Source organism: Jaculus jaculus, chromosome 8 (assembly GCF_020740685.1).
Source record: "Jaculus jaculus isolate mJacJac1 chromosome 8, mJacJac1.mat.Y.cur, whole genome shotgun sequence".
NCBI classification, from domain to species: domain Eukaryota; kingdom Metazoa; phylum Chordata; class Mammalia; order Rodentia; family Dipodidae; genus Jaculus; species Jaculus jaculus.
Window position 1 is genome coordinate 90178018 of NC_059109.1, and position 19190 is coordinate 90197207.

The following is a 19190-nucleotide window of genomic DNA, read 5'->3' on the forward strand; positions in this document are numbered from 1 at the left end:
ACATAAGATGCTTTCTTCTGGATAGCCTGATCTGAGGAAAATTGCTACCTTGTCTTGCACTCCCTCCAAGTTGCTGAAATATCTGTGAAACGGGTAACATCATCAATCTCTGGAGGTTTCTATAGTGGGATCCATTTCTAGAACAGACACAGACGCCCTTTCACTTAAGATAGCCTAATTTACCATTTTCCAGCCTGATTAGCAGTGCAGAAGCCACATGCATCCAGCAGGAAGTGCACTTCAATTATGAACTTGGGTCTTTTTTGGGGTAATTGGTAGATGGTGGGATGATCTTGTGGTGTTGTGCTACATCTACTTGTCATGTTTATGAAGGGAAACAGCTGGTGCTGCACAGTGGACTTGTGTTGGCTAAGCCAGGGTGGTTGGCAGGGTAAGTTGTGTAAAATGCACTTTGGGTTTCTGTTACCTTCCACATGTGTTCATCAAACTTGACTCTATCGCAAGTTAAGAAGTATCTGTGGAGGTTTCCTACTCACCCTGTAGCTGAAGGGGGTGATTGGAGTTGAAAATAAAGAGCTATTCAAGAGCTGTACAGCTGTTGCATAATGGCATGACAATTATGTCCTTCCAGAGTTCTCTACTCAGTGTCTTTAAGGTAACAGGGAGAAGATGAATGGGGGAGACACAGGAAGGATAAGCTAAAGTTGGGTAAATCAAAATTACAGAGACTATTTTGCACAGACAAAAATTAATAAAAAGGTGATATATGAGAGAAACAAATACGCAGTCTTGATTTGTAGTATCTCAGGTTTCTTAGCTTACGACAAACAGTAAGTGTGATGAATAAAAGCTATCTATCTCTGCATTTTCTATGAAGAATGTCTAGAAATTAGGCAGAGAAATGTTTTAGCAATGTTCCAGGCCCACCAAATAGTAGAGAAGAGAAGAGACATACTCCATGCCAATCATTAAAAAGTCATGGATTTGATGAGAGACACCATAATCTTAGAGTATACACATTATTATCAAATGTTCTAACTTGGGCTCTATGATGGTTTGAATTTAAAATCATTGCTTCAGATGTTTATGATTAAGCTTCCTACTTAGTCCCCAGCTGGTGGAGCCTTAGGGAGGTGGAAACTTGCCGGCAGAGGTATGTCACTGAAAGGGACCTTGAGGTTGGCTAGTCTAGCCTACTGTGTTCAGAGCAAGCATGTGCTTGCTGCTGTCTCTGCTGCGTGGATGTGAAGTTGTGAGCCTGTTGCCGTGGTTTTCTCTGAACTGATTCAGCTTCCTCTTGAAACTATAAACTTGAAATAAACCTTTTCCTCCCGATAGCTTCTATAGATCAAGTGATTGGTCCCAGCAGTGAGAAGCTAGGTGCTATAAGCTATCATAAGTCAGAGCACACATGATGAAGACAGAAGCCTAAGGCCTGCTCTGGGTTCCTCCAGGATATGAAAAGGAAAGCAACAATACTGAAAGATGCATTGCTGGGGGATTGGGCAGTTGCCTGACATATACTTCCTCCTCACAATAAGATAAGAAGCAAAAATTACCTGTGGTACCAGGAAATGCTATTTTCTTCCTCTCAGGCACATTTCAAAGACAAAATATAAATCTGGCTTTATAACCAAAATGTAAGAATTTGAAATTCATTTCAAGGCTGATTATACATTCCCAACTTCATCCCTAATAACATTTTATTGAGTAAATGGAAAATAGCTTGAAGAAAAACAGGAACCAAAATGGAAACCCTGACAACAGACTCCCAACAATGAAATAATTGGTAGGTCGGAAGTGTCTCTTTGTGTAGTGGTTGAAGTGGGTAATCATGACACAGATAATATTTTGTAAGGTATAAATCTATTACTAGAAAAACTGATGCTGCCCAACGAACCATAAAATCCCACATTTGATGAATATATTGTTTTCATCAGAAAGCTTTGTTGCAGAGCCCAAGGGAACTGGAAGATATCTAATTTGTAGCATACATTTGCAATTTTCCATTTTCAGGGGAAGTAATTGCCTGGAGATGAAAAAGGAAACAGAAATTAAAATTCAAACATTGACATCAGATCACAAATCTAAGGTAAGAAAACACCCATTTTATACAGTGCCTTGTAGGAGATACCTTGTGGCTTATTATAGGAGTGATTAACTTGTTTGTTATTAATCAGAAACCATAGCCTGAGGCTTGTATGGAAGACAAATGATCCAAAGTTCATGTTTGCCTCAGCGTTCTGCCTTTGAGAAGTGCTACTTCATGAGGCATCTTTTCATCTTGTCTGGGGAAACATATTAACCCTATTTATGCAGTAGTCTGACACTGAGGCATCAAGTAAAACAGTGAGGAAAGAGGGAAGGAAACACTATGTACAATAGGACAACTTCCCTATAGAATAGCAATAAACATATTGCAAAAAATCACCCAGATTATGGGTTGAGTACCTATTTTTACTTATCCCATCTTTGCTGGGAATTTTGAGGTGGGAAAACAAAACAGGTTGATATTCTAAGAGATGAGCCTAATGACTTACATTTTCTGTAAATCAAGAGTTAATTGAAGGGTGTGGTATTGCACCCCTTTAATCCCAGCACTGGGGAGGCAGAGGTAGGAGGATCACTGTGAGTTTGAGGCCACCCTGAGACTACATAGTGACTTCCAGGTCAGCCTGAGCTAGAGTGAGACTCTACCTCGAAAAACAAAACAAACGAACAAAAGAAGAGTTAATTGAGGCTGGAGAGATGGCTTAACGGTTAAGGTGCCGTAGGACTCAGGTTCAGTTCCCCAGTACCCACCTAAAGCCAGATGCACAAAGTGGTGCATGCATCTGGAGTTCATATGTAGTGGCTAGAGGCCCTGATGTGCCCATTCTCCCTCTTTCTGTCTCTTCCTCTGTGTCTCAAATTAATAAATAAAATATGTTTTTTTTAAAGAGTTTTAATCAAATCTTGAAAGACCTGAATTAAAGCAAAAACTCAGTGGGGAACACAAGCATTCTCCCAGCAAAAATAAATTTAAAATTAAAAAATGTTGAAGAAATCTCCCCTATACTAAAACTGTGACCAGTTGCAGCTTTATCACCGAGTACAAGGGCTGTGCTATGTGCACAGACCCACCTCCCTGTGCTAGGTGACGCTCTTCTTCGTGCTGTGCACTGGATATGGCATGAAGTGCAGACAGGCAGGAAGACATGTGTCTTTGATAGATGCTCCCCATGCTATGTCTTCTTAACTAGAGTGTTTGAGAATTTATGTTTTCTGTGCTCTGCCATGAAATTTAGATGCATTTCCTACATATAAAAGTAGTGACTATCAACAGTCATGTTTCACCTTTGCTGAGTAATACACTGCCAAAAATCAATGCCTAGCATTCATTAGTTCATAATGTCACAGGGCAGAACTTGGGGATGTTCAGGGCTCACTCACCTTGTGTCTACGGTCAGTTGGGGTTGCTGACCTCCTGTGTGTGTCTAGTAGGACTCTGACTGCTGGCTGTCTTTTCCTACATGTTCTGTCAAACTCCATCAGGGCAGTCAGGCTCACTCACAGGGCACCACCCATAATAGCAGAGGAAGCCCTCTCCAGGCCTCTGCTTTCAGCACATTTACTGTTGTCTCATTGTCAAAGAAGGTCACAAAGTCAGCAGGCTCCAGGAGTTGGAGAAACAGTATCTAGCCATTGACAAGAAGATCTCCAAAGCCACATTGCACAGAATGTGACTACTGAGTTGGAGGGGCTGATTAGAGGACTTTCTATCTCCATAAGTCATAGCCCAGGAATAAGAGAGCACTTCACCTCCACTCAGACCTGTGGCCTCAGAGAAATGAGGCTGGTGAAGCTAAAATGTGTGGCAATGAAGGGAAGACTGATGGAACTGAGGCTCGCCAGTGCACGGGTTAGGCAGTGAAAGAACATGTCACAGACAGATAGATAGCACCAGTGGGGCTGGATTTACTTTAAGGATCAGCCGCTTCCTGATTCCTGTTGACTGGAAATACTGTATTGTGGGTTGTATGTGTCTACTGATTCTTCAGGTAAGTTGGGAGGTTTTCGGCCTGCATGGACAGTATTGTGTTGTCAGTTCTTACCTGACCCAGGGAGATTCCAGATGATACCATCTCATTTCCTGCAAACAGGTCAAAGAGATTGTGGCACAGCACACGAAGGAGTGGTCAGAAATGATTAACACCCACAGTGCTGAGGAGCAGGAGATCCGGGACCTGCACCTCAGTCAGCAGTGTGAGCTGCTGAGAAAGCTGCTCATCAACGCTCACGAGCAGCAAACCCAGCAGCTGAAGCTCTCTCACGACAGGTAGGAGAGCCAGCTGCCCAGTGGAACGCCTGGTTGGCATGTGCACATGCATGCACACACCAGCAGAGCACAGGGAACCGACTGTTCTTATGTATGCCACATTGTACCATCAGTGTGAAAGCAAGATAATGTATAAGTAGTCTCTGCCATCACAGAGCTCAGTGTCAGTAAGATATTACATTCACAAAAGTTACATCAAATGACAATATGTCTATAATACTTGCTACTACACAAGCACTAAATACCATCCAGCCTCAGAGGAATACCTCCTCCAAGTGGTTCTGGGTTCTCTATAGAAAGCCTTTGAAAATGAACTGAATTCCCATAGCAAGATAAGACAGATGGAGGCAATCTTGGCCAATGGAGTTCCTAGAGTCACTGATGACCCATTGCAAAGCGTGGAGAGAGTCTCCCTTCCCTTCAGTACATTGTTAGGACTTCTATGCACTTTAGGAAGCAGGACTTCCTGAATAAAACCCCAATGGCTCAAGTTCTTAAACAGTCACTCAACCATTGGGATCATATGAAGCTGAAGAGTTTCTTTACAGACAAGCATATAATAAACACTGTGTTTTTGCCATAGTTTCCAATCCTCATTAGAAGCAACTTAATGAAGTACAACATGGCACATTGCCTGCACCCTGTGCAGCTGCAGGTCTTTGGCCTTGTTGTGCAGGGTTAGGAGTGGTCTTTTCTTTAGGAATGCTCTTGACTCAATATGGAAAAGGTCTGTTTTCCATTCTGCCTTTGACCATGACTACAATATCAGATTTTAGTTATCCTAGCCTTATTCAGAGATATTTCCAAGAAAAAGGTACTTTTTTTTTAACAGTGTAAAAACTATACAAATGTTTTATTTTCCTAATATCAGTAAACAGAGTTAGAACCATATCAGTACACAGAACAGAAGCCTAGTGAAACTTAATTCATGAAAATAAAGACTGCTAGGAGGCCCAAGGACTGCCTGGGTGAATCTAAGGAAGAAGGTAATAATCCAGGGATCCCCTGGGGCTCCTCAGCAGCAGGAATAAGAATTCTGGCACTGTCATGGTGACCATTACAATGCAGATAGCCCCCACTCACTCAAATGGAGAAACCAGTTCAAATTCTTGAAGAAAAAAATATATAAGTGGCGCACATATTCTAGAATTATCCACTACTGCTTCTCTTAAGTATGAGCAGGGCAGCTTATGTGGTTGGTAAAAATACCTAGAAGAAACTATTAAAAAGGAGTACAACCATGACTAAAATCGACCTGTTAAAAGGCACTTTTCTAATCCGCATCTTTGTTATCAAATAAAGAAAAAAATGTTAGGCTTCAATAATAAGCATTGTCTGAAAGACATTTAAAAGTAATTTTTGTATTATTTAGGAAGAAACCACCAATCAGCTGCTTACTTACCTTAAAAGACAAGTCCAAGCAGCAGCAGTGCTGAAGTTTTTTCTCCTCTGCCTGATGGTTTTGCTTCTATATGTGCCATGCTCTTTGAAACTTAACAGTGGACATATTCATTGGCAAGTGTTTTCTGAATGAATGAACAGACGAATAAATGAAGATGCAGTCACTTTCCTCCCAGGGTATGGAATTATCTGAGAGTGATTCCTCCAGTGCAGTGTCTGCATCCTCCTCCTTCTGGGACTGTGAGGGTCCCCCTGCAGGGCTCTCCCTGTAGTATTGTGCACCTTGTTGATGGGGAGCAAGCCACTGGCATTGGATAACTCGCCTCCTTGGCTGCTCCATTACAGGATAGGTTTAAGGAGATTACCAAAGGTTCCAGAAAAGTAATTCTTTCTGCTCACGTTCAGTTCGGTATTCCCATTGTGTGTCTCCATTGTACAAATAAATAATCTAAAGACAAGAGTGTTCATCACACACAGATTAATCACCTGTGAACATTTATTCATTCTGTTTCCTGTGCCTACTTGAAATTGTTTAGTCCCTTCATTTCCATGGGCTTTTGGCAATGTAATGAAGGTTACTATTCAAGGTTAGAATATCCTGTCACTTCCATCTCACTGAGTCCCAAATCATGTGGAACACAGCTGCACAAGTGTGTAGTTTATGAAAAATGTTCATAGGCCATCGCACAGTTCACCTCTAGGTGATCCACTATTCTTCAAGGGTGAGTAGCCACTGGAGCTTCCCTCCTTTCCCCAGGTAAAACAGGACTCAGTGAGCTGAATCATGGGGAAAAGCCAAACTAGTCATACAGTTACATGTCAAATCTGTATTTTTCACATTTTTATTATATTTTAACTTTTTCATGAGAGAGAGAGAGAGAATTGGCACACCTGGACTTCTAGCCACTGCAGTCTACCTCCAGATGCATGCACATTGCACAACATTGCACTGGCATCACTATGTGTCTGGCTTACATAGGACCTGAAGAAGAAACATGGGTCCTTAAGCTTCACAGATAAGCATCTTAACCACTAAGCCTGTCCTCCAGTCCTTTTTTTAAAAAAAATTTAAATATACATGACATCAGAGGGACTGTTTTTAAATGTTTGGCATTAAGTGCATTCACAGTGTTCCTTACCTATCACCCCCCACTTCCAGAGTTTTCTTTCCCAAGGGAAACGCTATGCTCATTAAATACTAACTCTCCATCATCCTTCCTCCCCATTTTCTTGTTTTTCACCCATAGGGAAAGCAAGGAGATGCGAGCCCACCAGGCTAAGATTTCTATGGAAAACAGCAAAGCCATCAGTCAAGATAAGTCTATCAAGAATAAAGCAGAACGAGAAAGGTAAGTCTTAGGATGCTGAGGAGTAACATAGCAGTGACATGGAGGCTGTCTCAGCAACATTCATGTGTGTATACGGACCCACATAAATCTGAGAGAAAATACTGGTGTGTTCTAAGAATAATTTCTATGGAAATATATTGTTATATTATTATTATATTATATATTATATATATTGTTACCATAGTATAGTAAGTCGTTTCCAGCATTTTCTGATTGTTTACCACTACCAGTAAAACAAATTTACATCCACACAAAAAATATAAGGCACGATATACTAGTCAGTATAATTCCAAAGCCACCTTCTTGCATTCTACTTGGTCACCCCACAAGTATCTGTCCTGCCTGGTGTCTGCCTATTCTGGAAGGGACAATTCTGAATAACAAGTTGTTTTGTCCCCTTGATTTGCCTTGAACTGTCCTTCATTCATGGAAATGATATGATCTTCACCTCAGAAACTTTCAGTAGAGTTCAAGAAGATGGGTCAGTGGTAAAGGATTTTCTGTACAAGCATGATGACCCAAGTTTGGGTTCCCAACACCCACATAAAGCTAGTTGTGGTGTCACACGTCTAAAATCCTAGGGCTGGGGAGGTGGAAACCAGGAATCTTTGGAGATCACTGGCTCGGTAGTCTAGCCAGATCAGTGAGCTTTGAGACAGACCCTAGCTCAAAGAACTAGGTAAAAACACCACCGTCAGCCTCTATCATCCACATGCACATACACACACACACACACACACACACACACGCGCGCGCGCGCACACACGCACTCATGCACATACCAACATACACAGCACACACATGTAGTAGCATGCATAAAAATCTCATACATTCCAGTCATGGTTGAAAAGTTAATTTTAATTAACTTGAATTGTTTTTGACTGTGTTGTTGTTACATTTGAATTGATTTAAGGTGTCCAAAGAGACAAATGAAGTGGGCATGGTGAATGTGCCAACAGTAAAGGAGCTCAGGGTCACACTGCCTTAAGTACTTCAGAGTGGACTGCAGTTCAGCTGAGATCAAATTATTCTTTCTGTTGTTGTTGTTTTTCTTTTAGAAAAGGTCTCACTAAGTTCCAAGGCTGGCCTGGATATCCTGGAACTCACTCTGTTATCCCAGGCTGGCCTCCTCCATCTTGCTGAGATCTTCGCTACTCAGCCTCCTATGTGCTGAGATGACAAGTGTGAGCCACCAGGTGTGGCTTTCAAATTATCTTCAATTTTAAGTTGCTGCTAACTTAATTTGCAATGTTTTGTTAAAAATATATTTTACCGCTGGGTGTGGTGTGCAAACCTTTAATCCAATCCAGGCACTCAGGTGGCCGAGGTAGGAGGATTGCTGTGGCTTCTAGGCCAGCCTGGAACTAAAGAATGAGTCAGCCTCAGTTAGAGTGAGACCCTACCTCAAAAAAATTTCTTTATACTTATACACTGAAATTTTATATACAATGCTATGTGTTTCCAACACATCAACAAATTGCTGTTTTTAAATTAATAATAGTAAGAGCTGAGGAGCTAGTTTAGTCAGTAATGTGCTTGCAGTATGAGCATGAGGACCCCAGTACCTATGTAAATATGCCTGGAGCAGTGCTCAGCAGATGAATCAGGGTAAAGTGCTTTCTGCACAAATGTAGGAACCTGAGTTCTGTCCTCAGCACCTACATAAAATACCAGGAGTACAGTCCTGGGTGTAATCCCAGTGTCAAGCAGGTAGGGACATGGAATCCTTGAGTTTAACTGTGTAGCTAGCTAGTCTATCCAGTGGTGAGTTCTAGGTTCAGGGAGTGATCATGTCTCAAAAAATGAGGTGGAGGTCTGGAGAGATGGCTTTACCTGCAAAGCCAAAGGACCCAGGTTCAATTCCCCAGGACCAACATAAAGCCAGATACACAAGGTGGCACATGCGTCTGGAGTTCATTTGCAATGGCTGGAAGCCCTGGTGTGCCCATTGTCTATCTGCCTCTCTCTCTTTCTCTCTCCATCCCAAATAAATAAATAAACAAAATAAGGTAGAAAGCAATGGAGGAAAAAACCTGATATTTGGTCTTCACATTGTACACACACACATACATAAACACCTTCACACATGCACTCCCACACATACAAAAGCACGTAGAAGCCACACACACACATACACACACACACAACAAAAGTATCAAGTGTGGTAACATGTGCCTGTAAACCTGGTTCTAGGGAGCTGGAGACAAGAGAATCCCTGGCCAGCCAGTCTAGCCTAATCAGTGAGCTCTAGATGAATGAGAGACTCTGTCTCAAAAAAAAAAAGTGTACAGCATTCTTGAAGATGACACTAAAGATAGCATTTCACATGGCCCCTTCCACACTCACATACATATACACATGCATGACATTATATGCAAAAATTATGCAATATTGATATATGGAAGATAGTGAAAGTGGCTTTTAGATAAAAGAATAGCTTAGATTTATGAATTTCTTAAAATATGTGAAAATTAATGAGCTAGGGCTGGTGAACTCCTGGGTACCAGATCCTGGTATCAGTGCTTTTTGATGGCAAAATGGAGATATTATAAATCTCTTTATGTATTTCAAAATCCATATACAGTAGGAAAAATAATGGAATAGTTTGAAACATAGATACATCTCTACAACTTGAGACTAAATGATAAGTTTTAGGAAACAATCCTAGAATATGTTTCTATTCAGGTAAATTTGAGAACACACCAAATAATGGCAGCAGCAGCATATTATGTGGAATTCATTAGAAACGCAGATTCTCAGGCCCAGCAGACCACTAAGTCACTCTATAGGGGATACATGGGTACTCTATGTGTCTGATAGCTCCTCCAGGTTCTTAATATGTACATAAAAGTTTGATATACATTTAGATATGTTGCATGTAGATATATCCATTTGTAGTTAAAATTGTTAAAATATGCTTAAGTAAGCCCATGCCAAAGTCATAACAGTGTACCTCCAGAGAAAGCAGAGAGCAAACAGGATTGGGAAAAATGCAAAAGCAGCTCAAATTATATCTACAGTACCTTGTGTTCTTTACAAACATGAGACATGGGGCTAGGGAGATGGCTCAGCTATTAAAGGCACTTGCTCGTAAAGCCTGCTGGCCTGGTTTCAGGTCCCCAGTATTCACATAAAGCCAGATGCACAGCATAGCACATGTATCTGGAGTTTGTTTGCAGGGCCAAGTGACCCTGGTTCAGCCATACTCTCCTGTCTCTCAACCTCAGTAAATATATAGATGGATGATAAATGAAATTTTAAGAAAATGCATGAGACAGAAGACAGGCATGGTGGTGCACACCTTTAACCTCAGCACTTGGGACACTTAGGTGGGAAGATCACTGTGTGTTTAAGCCCAGACTGGGCTACATTGTGAGTTGCAGGTCACCCTGGGCAGAGTGAGACCCTGCTCCAAAAAAAGAAAAGGAAAAATTTTTGTAAAGTCAGATCATAACAAAAGATTAGTATTGGTTAATTTGAATGATGTGTACACTTATGATTTTTGTATTTTTTCTATATCGTGTGTGCTTAAAAATTTTGCAAAAAAAGAAAAAAATTGCAATAAAATTTGTTGGGAAAAAAAGAAGCAATAATCCTACCCAGGTAATTCAAGGAATATGACTGGTTCCTAGTGTTATAATTTTAATTGCATTCAGTGTCATCCCAATTATTATCTCCATTGTTCTCAGGCGAGTCAGGGAGTTAAACAGCAGCAACACTAAAAAGTTTCTAGAAGAAAGAAAGAGGGTGAGTATTTCAAGTCTTTCCTGGCATTCTTCCTTGTATGGAAAATCTATAAGCAATAACTGGTGTTTGGATCCCAGCCCTTGAGTGAATTAACATGATTTGATTTCTTTCCTATACAATAAATATTTCAGCTAATCTGCTCCCTGAAAGTCAAAGTAATTGTTTAGTAGACTCTCTAAGGTAATTATTTGACACCATTTTATGTAGGACATGAAGCCAATTTTCAGTTAAGCATAAGTACACTATTATTTTCTAAGATTTGGGCAGGAAAATCATCCTAGTGTTGTCTTTAAGCTTTTCCAGCTTTTAGACTATTTTTCCTTGCTTTTTAAAAAATTTATGATTTTTCTCATTTACATTATGAACTTACTAAGGCATCCATCATCCATAACTTTTATGACCAAAAGTTGATCATAGTTTTTTTTTTTTCTAGCTTGCAATGAAGCAGTCCAAAGAAATGGATCAGTTAAAAAAAGTCCAGCTTGAGCACCTCGAATTCCTAGAGAAACAGAACGAGCAGGTATGTCACCTGGTGCACTGAAAAGATACAAGCAGGCAGGCAGTACCAGGCTGTCAGTGCTCTGGCCCACAGGGACCCTTGGAAAAGGCCAGTGGCTGGAGAGTCTAGTGGAAGGTAAAGAGAAGAACTTGCCTGTTTCAGTGTAGTTCCTTTGTTTCTTCCAAAAAAAAAAAAAAAAAAACAGAAAATACCAATTTTTTTTTTTTTTTTTTTTTTAAGGAGTGGGAGAAGCAAATGGCTATGGAGGTGGGAATGGGATGAGAAGTCCTCATTTAAATATATTATGGGATGAATTCTAAGAGGGACTTCACTGAAAGGGAATGGAAGAACAAACAAGTTACAAAACACTTCTCCCTTTTCATTTAATTTTATAATTTGCAACCTACAGGCAAGTGATACTATATTAAAAGAATAAAAGGAAACATCTGTTTTCAATTTCATTCTAAACAATGGAGTCATAAAACCTTTCTAGGGTTTATGAATGGGACCTAAATCTTCTTAAACTCGGCCAGCAACCCAACGTGAGCAGGCTTCCTCCTCCCTCTGCTACTTCTAAAAAATAAAATAAAAATCAAGCACTGGAAAACATCACCCTTGCTTGTTTTGCCAGTTGTCCTTAGTTTCAGTTGGGCCCCTTTTGAGGTATGTTGGGGCAGCTCTCTCCTTAGGATCTGCATCTATCTGAAAAAGAGAAGCAGATTCTCCAATGGAGAGTAACTTAGTACCCGGAAAATTGAGATAACACTTACTTTTTTGATAGACAGTTTGATAGGTGTAGGCCCTCTTATACCCCGTGATTGATGGTAGCTTGATATTGTAGAGTGGGCTTGTGTTTGGGTATGGTTCTGACTTGTTTCCCAGCTCCAGCTATCGGTCTAGTACCACTGAGGGGATCAGTTAGCCAAATCAAGAGCAGTTGGTTCCTCACCGTGGCTGTGTACCACTATTGCACTTGTGTGGGCATCACATCAGGTTATTTGTTGCTAATTAGGTTAAACAATGAGTTGCTTGTACACACAAAGGGAAGGAGACCAATGCAGAGAAAAATCAACTCCTACCAAATCAGAGAGCCAGAGCCTTAGAGGCCCCCAACACCTCAGCACTGAAGCAGACCAAAAATGAACCCAACATGGCTCAGGGAAATTTTGCGGAAGAGGGGGCGGAAAGAATGTCAGAGTCACATGTTGGGTCATGATTTGCAGAGACATTTATCATACCAATAACTGGGGGCTAACTCCACAATGCACGACCCATTTACATCAACAAGGAGGGTCCAATGGGATGGGGTAGATCACAGATGAGCCTAAACAATGGTACCAAAATGCCTCTATTTACTGAAAAGAAAACTAATAAATTAAATTTAAAAAAAGAAAAAAAAAAACACTAAGGAAACAAGTGCATACTGACTAGTTATCAGCTGTCTGCTTAGTTACCAGCACCATAGCTCCCAACGCCAAGATAAATGTGTTTTCACTCTGCAAGTACAGTAGCAGCCAGAGGCCTATCAGCCTTGCCTGAGCCTTTTCAGCCTGCTGGAAATGCCTTTAGCTCAATGGCCGAGAGCCGCTCAAGAAGGTTTAAATCTCAGCTCATTTTCACCCTGGTTTAGGAGTTGTCCTTTCTCCATAATTGACTTCAATTTAGAAACTAAAGAAATTTCAATGAATTATGCACTCATGCAACATTGTTCTTTTCTATTTCCTCCCATTTAGGAAGAAATCCTATCTAAGGCATGCATATTTTTTTTCAAAGTAACTAGCTCTTGCTGAAGGATACTTACAAAGGAATTACATTAAAAAGTCCCCTTAAGAAAGTCACACGCAACCATAAAGTGGTTTTGTTTGGTTTTTGTTTTGCTTTACTGGGTAGCAAAGCCAGCCTCTGGTTTCAAACTTGTTACTCTCTGGTGAATAGAAATTTTAGTCATCTTAAACTTTTGAATTGTTCCATGTTTCCTTTTCTTCTAATTGCTTCTATTCATGAATAGTACACTGATTCCCCAAGGCAGGCAAGACTGTTGACTATTACAGTAAGTCCAGTTTGTTTGGCCAGTTCATAGATCCACCATGCTTTGGTACATGTTTCCTAACTTATGGGTTTTTCTCTCAGTGCCCTTCTCAGAGAGGACAGTGTCCCTGGGGGTGAGGGGGCGAGGAAATGAGGCTGGGGAAAGCATAAAGCTCATCTGCCAAAGCCTTAGAACCCTCTTCAAAGGGTAGCAAAGGGTAATAATGCCTTTCAGAAGCCTGTAGCATGTCCTTCTTAGAAGACGGGCATGATGAAAGACGAGACAGTTATATGTTAACTGTCTAAATTAAGAAACTATTTAGAAATTATTTTGTTGCTTAGCAACACATTTGACTAAAGAATGTAAATGTGCTAAAAATTACTCATCACTACAATAGTGGTGCAGATCAGAGCTGGAGAATACAGTTGTCTAATGTTGCTAGTTTGAGGGCATAATAAAGAAATAACTGAGCTTTTATACTAATGCACGAGTAATTCAAACCACATCAGAGATCTTGCATTAAAACCCTGGGTTAATGACAGTTGTGTTGATTGGATCATGTTGGAAGGATGCTGCTGGCTTTCTAAAAATTCCTGTGATGACTATTAATGTGTCATATGGAACACCTACCACCCACAGCTGAGGTTCTGAGTCACAGAGACTTAGGAAAGCACCGAACATCACAAAGCTTGAATCTTGAAAGTTTAATGTGATTCAAGGTAAAAGAATCCAACATATCACAGAAGATCTGGAAGGTGCAGATGTAGAATTGACCTTTTATGTGAAGCATCATTTTACAAAAATCACTTGCTCCATATTTAATTCAATCCTAGATTGAACTTGAAAGTCAAAGAGCACCCCATCCAGAGTTATTCTGCTGATACAACACGTCTTGTAAGCACAGTTCAGAAAGAGACAGGACTGGAGCCATGTCCTACAGATCCATTTATAACCAATTAATATTTCTTTAGCAAAGTCAGTTCACTATCTTCAGAAAACCCCAGACTTCCTGAACAATCTTCCAAACCATTGAACTCTAAGACAACTTTCCTGTTTATAGACCCAAGATAAATTAATTTAAATGTCCTTTCATAGCCTTTCTTTTGTGGTGTCTTGCTGCTCCCTTGTGACCCTACATTCCTCCCTGCCATGCCGTACAAACCCCAAAGCCTGGGTGACTCTACTTCCTCAACTAGACCAATGTCAAGAGCACTGGGAAAGACAGCTCCAGGGTTCCTATGACTCAGTCTTGATCGCTGGACTGTGTACCCTGAAAGATACTTTCTGGCTTGGCCTCCTTGGTCAGCCAATTACTGGCTCAGACTTTCTTCCTACACAGCTTATCCCACAGTCCTCCCAGCCACACAGTATCTCATCTGTCTTGACATGTGCCATTTCAAGCATTAACAACTCCATTACTGCCACAGTTAAGTCTTATAAATTGATTTTTCCCATCAGTCCTATCATTTAATAAACTGAGGTAAGGGATTCAACTGAAGACCAGGTTCTTACAGGAGTGAGGTGGACTCGGGGCTTATAGACATCAGTTGGTTGTTCTTTTAATGTTTTCTGTTGGGCTTCGTTTGGGGAAATTTTGTCATTAATTGGTATGTACATGTTTTACTCTTAGCCTTTTGATTTTTGTGTATGGTTTTGCATTCATTTCTCAAATTCACTTCAATATTCATTTATATCCTTTGTTTTGTATGTATGACTCAATTTTGACATTACTATTTTTGTACAAACAGCTTTTGAAATCCTGTCATGCAGTATCCCAAACACAAGGTAGGACTGAAATTTTGATAAGCAAGACATTGCTTTCCTTCTTGGCTTTGTCAGTGTTCTAGGTACGATCTCCATTGATGACTCACATCTGGTCATGACTAACTAATAATATCTTAAAGGTGTAGACTTACAAACCTGACTAGTTCATGCTTGGTTTTCTCATACTACTTATATTGAAATACCCCAAATCCTCAGAAAATCATTTCTGGTGGAATTACAGCTAGCATTTCCAGACACTAAGAATAGTAATATACAATTTCATATCACCACCACAGCTAAGACCTGGGTCAGAGTGAGATAATTTACAATGATAATGTAATACCAATGAATTAATTGTTAATGAACCCCACTAAAAGTGTGTTGTTGGTATTCAATGATGGAGAGTTATGCTCTGTGTAAAGAAACATTGTGCAGTGTCTTTTCTCATGCTGTTAAATCCAGACTGCCAATGGCTCTAATCACCCCTTATAAGGTGACCATATTATTTATTGTTTGAAACAAAAACAAGAAGCTTTTGAGAAATGGAGCAGTGTCCATTATAGCCGGGCATCTGCTAAATTGTCCCAGGCAAAATAGAAATGAATGGTCACCCAGTTCATATAAGAACCTGTCTCTCAGAATAATCTTTTCATGTGATATAATTTCTCTTTTTAAATTATGTTTAATATTGTCTTTAAATGCAAAAGTGGGTGAGATGTAGGGAATTTTTTATTACTATTTACTGAACATCAGAGTGTTTAGCTTCCGATGCTGATAATGTGTCACTGTCACCACTTAGGAATACTATTTGTGTCATAGTTTCATGTTTGTATTTTTTCTCCATTTCTTCATTTTCCTATGAGTATTACTATACATCAGACACAAAACTTCTCTGGGTAAGAGGGTACCCTTCATCTCAAATTTGTGCAGTGGTATATATTTCTTTGATGTTATTATAACCATCCTTGCCAAAATTACATTGAAAGCCACAACATAAAAGTAAGGAGAAACTCATTCTATGGACTGTGAGTTAAACTAACTTTGTCATGGGACTTCATTTGGGAGACTAGATACTTCTAGTGTGATCTCAAGTTAGCCAACCCTCTGTCCTTCCATTTAGCTGAATATCAAAGCAGGTGTGAATAATGTCATCAGAGTACAACAGAACCATCCTCCCAGTTAATATCTGTGTATTTCCATGTTTCCATTTTTACCTGCCCTTTATTTCAAAGTGGTTTATCGCTGACAAAAGAGATGCTTTTTTATCTCTCCCAAAGGTATATGCATATGGATTGTGAGGAAACACCTAGATTATCAGCTGGAAATGAAAAGTTGAAATGAACTATTTGATTTTCCCAATGCTACTTCTCACCAGAACCTCCCTCCAAGGGCCCCTTTCCACTTCTTGAATAAACTGGCTATCTTAGTGACCATCTTAATTCATGAGATTGAATATTCCATGGCTTACTTCCTGGAAGTATATACAAATGTTAATTATCCCAGAGAAGTGAGAGCTCTCTGGAATACAGTTTAGATAATTAGATTCCTGCAATCTTACATGCTCCTGTAATTCTCTATTCAGAGGACATTATAACCAAATTGGTGTAACATATATGTGCTTCCATGATCTTCTGCATCATTCATCAGGTTCTTAGGTAATTACTTTTAATTAAACCTGGGGCTATTGGGGGAATAAACTATAATAAGCAACACTATGCTGAAAAGTATACACTCATACTTAGATACATACACTTAACCAAAGCAACATGTCAAACTGTGTACACTGAATCAACGGTTTGATGTAACATAGTCCAGCTAGCCTTTCTCTGGCTCAACTTCTTTTCATGTGGACTTCCTGGAGGATCTTGTGAAAGATGTAGATTCAAATTCAGTAGGTCATTGACAAATGTGAGGTTCTGCATTTCTGTGAGGATATCCCAGGAAATGTGGAAGCTGTCAGTCCCCTGTCCACACTAAGTCCTAGCAAGGATGGAGTAACAAGCATCAGACACAGTGGGAATAGAGGCCAGCTCAGTAAAGTGCCTTTTGGGGGAAGGCTGCAGCCTTGTAAAGCCATGTTTCTGATGTTTTAGGCGAAGGAGATGCAGCAGATGGTGAAGTTGGAAGCCGAGATGGACCGCAGACCAACAACAGTGGTGTGAAGCTCCAGAATGCAAACTGAAGCAGGCAACTCACGGAATGTCATTATATCACCCTGACTTCTGACAGAGACTCCCTGGGCTGAAGCTGTTTCCTTTAGCATTTCTCTTCTGTGTAGACAAGATGCTACCTGAAACCAGGGACTTGGGATGACCTAAGGTTCTTCTGCTTAACAATTTGAGTATTGAGTATTGAACATCCATTGGCCAGCAAAAAGTAGCTATGAATCCACAAAAATCTCTTATTCCACAGAGACAGAGTTGAACCACTGGTAACACAACTTAAACATGTTTGCTATGATATATCATCACAAGTTAATGAGCTTGGTGTCAACACCTCTGCTTTGTGATGCCTTAGAACATGTTTGAGCTGCATCAAAAATAGTGCATTGTCATTCAATAGCAAGCGCATGCACTAGAAGACAAACAGAAGCTCCGTCTACAAATTCCTTAGCAGAAGTGGTGGTCTGCTAGACAAATAATTTTGCAGAAGTTTTCTACACCTAAGTTACCTCATCAGTAAGTGCCATGTCTTTACCATGCCATCAGAAGCTATTTTCTGTAAAAACTTGTGGAATTTTATTAGAACAGTAGGGAAATCAAAGAGTGTACCTACCTGTGCCAAAACTCATCAGTGCTCAAAGCAGGGGACTCATTAGGCTCGTTTCAGAAAGTTTACATCTAACACCGCTTTATAGGAATCGCTTCTGCAAACTCCAGATATTACAGTTCACTGTTACACTGTAAAGATTGTGAAGTGGTTATTGGCAAATGTTTGTAAATGTGACCATGTACAAAGTATTTATACTCCTTAATTCACACTGTTGTAGTGCAAAATCATCTAAGCTTCGCCACATGACAAGATTAGAAAACAGGGATACTAGAACTACGTTTTGCATGATACACAAGCACCGATTATGACTAACCTGTTCAGACAGTTACTTAACCTCATACCAAATAAATACCAGTTAAGTAAATATATGGCACAGAATATAATTTGACTATCAAGACTTTTAGCATAAAGAAAAAGTCTATATATATGTGTATATGAATTATGTGGGCATTCTTGATACTTCTAGTTCTAGTTTGAAAAAAATACATAACTAATTTAATTTTACACAAAAATATTTATGCAGATTTTCAGACTTTCATATCAGGAAATAACCTTTTTATGTCTGTTAAATATCCAAACGATTTGCTACCATGATAACCTGCATGGTCTTTAAGCCTGCTGTAGTTGCGTTGCAGACAACGCATGAAGTGCAGCGCTGAGATTCCTTCCTACCACTGAAACTGGGAGGAGCACGTGGAGAGCGGGTGCCTGGAGTGAATCAGATTCCTGATTTTAGGACACAAAATGCCAACTGATTTGTTGTATATGCTTGTACAAATTGAATCTGTGTGTTCCTCAGAACAAGCAGAGAAAATGAAGATATAATTCAGACTGAAATTTAACTTCCAACTTCTCTAATAAAAAGTGAAAACACACAACACGTGTCAGAGTAATTACTCCTGCAGTGCTTTCAAGGAAGTGGTCTGCCTTTTCCACACATGGTCTCTTCATCATTTTCAAAATGAGTTTTGTTTCATATTCCCAATATATTTTTCTTCTAGATGACACAGATTCTGCTTAACCTACTAAATCAGGCAGTTGCTTTTCTTTTTCTCATATTTATGATTAGAACATGCCCCTATAAAATTTCTCTAAATCTTGGTTGTCTTATATGTGGTAAAACTCGAATCTGATTGCATATTTCCAGTGTGAACATCCCATTTAATAAAATATCACCACATTTGGATGGCATTTTTGCAGCTAGTCTGATAGATTCTCTTTCTCAAATCCAGTGGCTCCTTCTAAGAGCCCTATTGAGCTGTCTGTTATCTAACCCTTCACTAAACCAACCACTTGCCTTTTATCTCTGCTTTGCAGAAGTGCTACTGATTTTCCCATTTTCCTGACCAT

At 39.9% G+C, this 19190-nt stretch overlaps 1 protein-coding gene across 10 annotated transcripts in view; it reads left to right on the forward strand.

The window, feature by feature from the left end:
* Positions 1-18718, forward strand: part of Plcb4 (phospholipase C beta 4) — a 409699-nt gene extending 390981 nt beyond the window's left edge. For 8 of the 10 annotated variants that reach the window (XM_045156593.1, XM_045156591.1, XM_045156592.1 and 5 more), the window contains 7 exons: positions 1978-2053; positions 4104-4279; positions 6928-7029; positions 10719-10776; positions 11210-11296; positions 15053-15089; positions 17162-18718. In XM_045156593.1, coding sequence (XP_045012528.1) covers positions 1978-2053; positions 4104-4279; positions 6928-7029; positions 10719-10776; positions 11210-11296; positions 15053-15089; positions 17162-17250 — 625 coding nt within the window. In that variant the 3' untranslated portion in view covers positions 17251-18718. The remainder of the gene's footprint in view (positions 1-1977; positions 2054-4103; positions 4280-6927; positions 7030-10718; positions 10777-11209; positions 11297-15052; positions 15090-17161) is intronic. The other 2 variants (XM_004661514.2, XM_004661515.2) reach the window with 1 other exon arrangement.
* Positions 18719-19190: the final 472 nt, after the last annotated feature.